The 6014-nt window shown below is 43.5% G+C and overlaps 1 protein-coding gene across 1 annotated transcript; it reads left to right on the top strand.

Moving 5' to 3' along the window:
• Window positions 1-33: 33 nt before the first annotated feature.
• Window positions 34-5287, top strand: LOC147021488 (tyrosine-protein kinase Fes/Fps-like). The gene is made up of 6 exons (XM_085891449.1): window positions 34-253; window positions 1355-1449; window positions 1745-1868; window positions 2137-2294; window positions 2398-2520; window positions 2654-5287. The coding sequence occupies exons 1-6, from the start codon at window positions 129-131 to the stop codon at window positions 2794-2796; spliced, it is 768 nt and encodes a 255-aa protein (XP_085747575.1). The 5' UTR covers window positions 34-128; the 3' UTR covers window positions 2797-5287.
• The last annotated feature ends 727 nt before the right edge of the window (window positions 5288-6014 follow it).

The raw sequence follows: 6014 nt of genomic DNA on the forward strand, positions 1-6014 counted from the left end.
GCTCTTGTGATGCGGAAATGCATCGAAAGCCATTTGTTGTACTCACGTGAATTAACAGCGCAGTTGCATTACCTCTTTGCTGCCCATTTTAACCAAATTATGAATTCCTCGCCTGTTTCATTTGAATTATGCAGGGGAACTTTGGTGAGGTGTACAAGGGTATATTGCTTCCTGACGACCTTCCTGTTGCTGTGAAAACATGTCGAGAGAACCTCCCTCAAGACATGAAACAGAAGTTTCTGATGGAGGCCAGGTAAGGAGGTTGAGAGATTGGTAGCCCGCATGTTTGTGAATGGGTGGGTGGCATGCATTTGTGAATTGGTGGATGGAGCACACGTTTGTGGGTGGATTGTGCGCATGTTTGTGAGTGGGTGGCACGCATTTGTGAATAGGTGTATGCTTCTGCCCGTTTGTGGGTGGTTAGCATGCACAATTGTGAATGGGTGAATGGCGCGCACTTTTGTGAACGGGTGGATTGTGCACATGTGTGCGGGTGGGTGGCACGCACATTTGTGAATGGGTGGGTGACGCACGTTTGTGAATGGGTGGGTGGCATGCATTTGTGAACGGGTGGATGGAGCACACGTTTGTGGGTGGTTGGCATGCACAATTGTGAATTGGTGGATGGTGCGCACTTTTGCAAATGGGTGGATTGTGTGCATGTTTATGGGTGGATTGTGTGCATGTTTGTCGGTGGATTGTGCGCATGTTTGTGAGTGGGTGGCACACATTTGTGAATAGGTGTATGCTTCTGCCCGTTTGTGGGTGGTTAGCATGCACAATTGTGAATGGGTGAGTGGCACACACTTTTGTGAGCGGGTGGATTGTGCGGGTGGGTGGCACGCACATTTGTGAATGGGTGGATGGTGCCACATGTTTGTGGGTGGGTGGCACACACGTTTGTGAATGGGTGGGTGACGCACGTTTGTGAATGGGTAGGTGGCATGCACAATTGTATATGGGTGGATTGTGTGCACGTTTTTGGGTGGTTGGCATGCACAATTGTAAATGGGTGAATTGTGCACACGTTTGTGGGTGGTTGGCATACACAATTGTAAATGGGTGGATTGTGTGCACGTTTGTGGGTGGATTATGCACATGTTTGTGAGTGGGTGGCACGCACGTAGGTGAATGGGTGGGGTGTATGGTGCCGCCAATTTGTGGGTGGTTCGCATGCACAATTGTGAATGGATGGATGGCACACATGTTTGTAGGTGGTGGGTGGGTGGAATGCATGTTTGTGAATGAGTGGATGGCAAGCATGCTGTGATTGGGTCTTTTGGTACTTCCCACAACCTGAAAATCAATTCCGGTTTCTATGGATGGAATTCTGAGATCAGGGGTCTCTGTACAGGATTCTCCGTCAATATGATCATCCGAACATCGTGCAGTTGATTGGAGTTTGCACACAGAGGCACCCAGTCTACATCGTCATGGAACTTGTATCAGGTAAGAGTTCAGTCCAGAGCTTCAGTGTGAGGGCAAATTAAATAGGAGGGAAATGAGGTAGATACAAGAGGGGATGGTGAGTGGTCAAAATTGTTCCTCTTTTTCAAAGGTTTCACAGTCAAAAACATGAGTCCCATTCCATTGCCATCAGGAAGCCGACTAGGAAAACTAGGGAAAACAAAAAAAAGCATTAACAGGTGTCCCAATTTACACTGTCATAGGACCTTCATGAATGGGGGAAAAACTTGTTTGTTTCTTTTTGAACCTCCCCACCAAAATTTATTTTCACTTGCAGGTGGTGACTTCCTGACGTTCCTCAGGGCGAAGGGAACAGCATTGTCTGTTCGCCAACTGCTCTATCTCAGCCAGCAGGCGGCTGCTGGAATGTCATACCTTGAGAGTAAGAATTGTATTCACAGGTATGTTAGCGACAGAGCCATGATCAACTGTGCTCAATTTAACCTGCAACCCTGATATTATCTCACTGCTAAATGAAAGCAACAGGTATGCTGAGCCAGCACAGATATTGTCAGTTAAACAAGAAGTTCACTCAACCAAACCTAGGTTTAATATTCACAAATATGTTATGATGAGTTTGCGTTTATTGCGGGCATGAAGACGGATGTGTATTGTCGCTGACGTTGTGATGATACAATCCCACAGTAGTGATCCTGTTTTTTGAAACAGAGACCTGGCAGCAAGAAACTGTCTGATCGGTGAAGAATTGGAGTTGAAAATCAGTGATTTTGGGATGTCAAGAGAGGAAGAGGATGGCATTTACTCTCCATCTGGAGGTCTACGGCAGGTCCCTATAAAGTGGACTGCACCAGAAGCCCTAAATTATGGTCAGTCATCTTCAATGTTTAAGCAGACTATCTTTTAACCTCAAAATGCATGATATCACTCACTCAATTTCTTTTCCAACTCCCTTTTCTTCCCCTCGATCAGGCACATTCACCTCCAGTAGCGATGTGTGGAGCTTCGGGATTTTGCTGTGGGAGACGTTCAGCAAGGGTGCCACTCCTTATCTTGGCCTGAGCAATCATGTGACGCGGGAGAAAGTTGATAAAGGTGGGTTCTTTTCATTTTGCGAAACCTACATACATCATGCATGGCATAACGAACAGAGATTCCAGAAATGGCTTGTACACCCTGAACGTTTTCGGTGCTGATAGTTTTATTGGTGCTACTTGTTCACACACAGGGTACCGGATGCCTTGTCCGGACCACTGCCCTTCCACGGTGTACCAGTTGATGCTGCAATGCTGGAAAGCAGATCCCACTCAACGACCTCATTTTTCTGAAGTGCATAAGAGCTTGGTTGCAATACATAGCAGCACTAGCTAGCATTCTACTAATGGACCTGTAATGCTTTTCCAAACAGTGGAGGTGAAATTGATGCTGTTTGCGCTTCTGGCTTGGTATCCACCTGTCTTGAAGTCTAATGCTGCATTGCCACGGGACAGCAGTTACAGTGCCTTGACCCTATCAACTGAACTCTGTCTCAAGTCTGCTGTTTAAAACATTTTCTGCTGTTTATAATTTGTCTTTCCATTTCAACCAATTTTTCCAATGTGTGGAAGATTTAATATCTTATTAACCCTCTGTGAATGTCCCTTATCCAAAACTTATGCTGAGCTTCGATACCGATCCCATTCCAACCATACTCTCCATGATTTGCCTGTTTCAGGATTCCCGATTGCACCGAGCGTTCTCTCAACGTGATTGTAAAAAAAAGGCATTGTCAGCAATTTTTCCATTGGAGATGACATTTAAGATCATGCCTTTGAATTTCCAGGTTTTTATGGGCTGAGTAAATATGGATCAAGGCAAAAACGGCTTCAAAAGCAGCAACTCTCGTCCTGGAATTTTGGTGTTTCCTTCAAAATGCACAACGTCAGAACCTTTTAATCTTTCAAGAGAGATGGTTGAACTTTCACCGACCTCACACAGACCACCTAGCCAAATTTTTTTTAACATTATTTTCTTTACTAAACACCTTAAACCATATAATGGGTATTTTTGAGATGCTGTACATTGGAGTGAAAAATGGATAATTATTTTCTTGAAATGCATCGGAAAATCGAACCACCATTTCCAATGATCTTTTTTCAGCGAAACTAACCCTACAAGCGGCAAACAGGGCATTAACACCCATTGACTTGCTCTTTACTTCCATCCACAAGAAAGGAATCGCGGATCTGGTATAGGAACCACGTGACATGGATTTCGGCGTTCCAAAAGTGAGACCTCTCCAAACCAAAGTGTAACGTTCTGAAGCTCCACTCTAGACATGAATACAGGGAGTTGAAGTATGGAACACTAGACCTTTTACCTTTGTGTACAAAACCTGCTGAGGTTGCTGGAACTGCCATATTTTACACAACCTGCAAACAAGAAACAGTTTGATGATCAAGCAGAAGCAGCATCTTTACAATCAACTTTATGGGAAGGAAGGAATTTTATTTTATATTTAACTTTCCCAGCTGTGTAACAGAGGTAATAATTTAATTAAAGTGAATGCTTTATGGAATGAATGAAAGCCTCGTCTGTCTTGCATAAGTTTTGTTTCAACGGCGTCCTTCCTTCATACCTCATCTGAAGAACTTTTCGAGGTTTCACATCCTTTCGAGGCCTGTTCAATTGGCCTAAACTAACTTCGGCATGCCGACACTGAAGTGTTTGAGTGTGCAATGCAGACAAGAACTCGACAACGAGCCAAAGGGATTTTTTTTTGTGCATCCGGATTTGGGACTCGCTGTGGGACGATGATAACAGAGTATCGTGTAGATAAGCGAGATGCACAGTTGCGGATTGTGAAAGTACAGAAGCAAAACGAGCGTGGAATGAGTGGGGAAAAACGGAAGGGTGAGTATCGGTGTCATTTTGGGAAATGTCAATTGTTGAGAGAAATGTTTGGATTTCCGAGATGTTGCTTTAGTATGGCAGAGCTGATACAAATTAAGATCACCTCAAATCTGTGATTTAAAAAAATCTGTTATTGCAATTTGAATCACTAGTATGTGTCCGTAAAAAAAAAAAATTAACAAATAAATATTCAAACCGCGAGCAACAAACAACCACACAGGCCGTTTCTTCACTCTCACGTGCCCGTACGTGCGTGGCCCGGAAGTTCGCATATTATTCGCAGTTACGATTATTCGCAACTTAGTTTTCATACCCAAATATTCAATTAGCGCCAACGTATTTTACCTTTTCACAATGTCGTGGCAAGGAAAAACAAAAAGAGAATAGAAGAGAGAAAAAAAAATTACGCACCGTCTAATATGAAAACGATCATAACTTGGGGCATTGTGTTTATCTATAAATGCGCATAAGAAATCGAGAAATTATTAGAATACACGAAGTCATCACTCTCCGGAAGCCCGTACGTTGTAACCCGTAATGGGGAACGCGGCTGAGCTTCCCTTCCCCATCGGCCACGCCCACGCAACAACGTGTCTTGTCATTGGTTTGGGAAATAAATGGCCATAACTTTGGAAGCACTTGTCCGATTAATATCAAACCTTGAAAAGGCACATCCTCAGGGCCCCAGCAATATATCTGGCAAGTTTCAATTAGATTGGACCAGCGGTTGTCGAGAAACAGCGGTCACAGACACACACACACAGACACACAGACACACACAGACACACACACACACACACATTGCTGGAATTATAGATAGATAGATGAAATGTTGTTAAATTGTTTTTGAATCTCTCCTGTCGTGTATAAATAACTCTCTTCAAAGAAACTTCCTCCTCACCACCACCCCAATTAGTCTCTGTGTCCAATGCAAGTTGTAAATTAAAAGCCAGTCGTTTACATCTTCCCATGTTACGTGTCAACTGTATTTTTAATGCAGTAATTATCATGTGACTGATTGGATTGTTAATGAAAAAACCCAACTGGTTCATGAATGACCTTCAGTCCACACAGGGAAGTTGCCCTTTGGGGCAACTTAGGGGGGCATGGAAATGCGGTGCAGCCCTGAAATCTTCCACATCCAATTCTTTTTTTAAAACTACATTGAGGAAATGCTCAGAAAGGTTATGAAATGAGCACGATGTCAGTAATTTTTGTAAATTATCGAGATTGTCACCAGCATGGCAAAGGAGTTTAAAACTGTTTGGAGGAAATGCAGACAAACCTTTTGGAGACAAAAGTCTCTGGAGTTCCATGAAATTGTGGCTGTACCTCAATGCCAGTCACCTCATCTATCTCAATCGCACCAATGGTGACACATCATTTGCTCACACTGACCAAGGCTGTTTACAACCAGGAATAAAAAAGTTATCCTGCCAATCGAGAAAAAATAAGTTTAAGGCCTGCACAAAGGCATCACCACTACATGACCAAATACAGTTTCAATAACTGAAGACATTCCACAAGCATCAGATGCAGGCAACCTCACCTACCAGTTTCCTCCATTAATGTTGAGGCCTCAACGAGGGTAAAACCAGAAAGTCAATTGGCTTGGGATATCTGTTCGGTCACTGTGCCGATGCCATGTTGAATGTCTTTTTCTTTTAGAATTTCATTCCCCCACCACTACCCATGAT

Source organism: Eptatretus burgeri, chromosome 8 (assembly GCF_056783735.1).
Source record: "Eptatretus burgeri isolate ZD-2024b chromosome 8, Ebu_testis_v1, whole genome shotgun sequence".
In the NCBI taxonomy this organism is placed as follows: Eukaryota; Metazoa; Chordata; class Myxini; order Myxiniformes; family Myxinidae; genus Eptatretus; species Eptatretus burgeri.

Excerpts from the sequence above, each read along its gene's own strand:
- LOC147021488 (XM_085891449.1), top strand. The coding sequence starts at position 129 with ATGCAGGGGAACTTTGGTGAGGTGTACAAGGGTATATTGCTTCCTGAC. Across the intron at positions 1,450-1,744 it reads CGTCATGGAACTTGTATCAG|GTGGTGACTTCCTGACGTTC; the intron begins GTAAGAGTTCAG and ends TTTCACTTGCAG. Across the intron at positions 2,295-2,397 it reads ACCAGAAGCCCTAAATTATG|GCACATTCACCTCCAGTAGC; the intron begins GTCAGTCATCTT and ends CCCCTCGATCAG.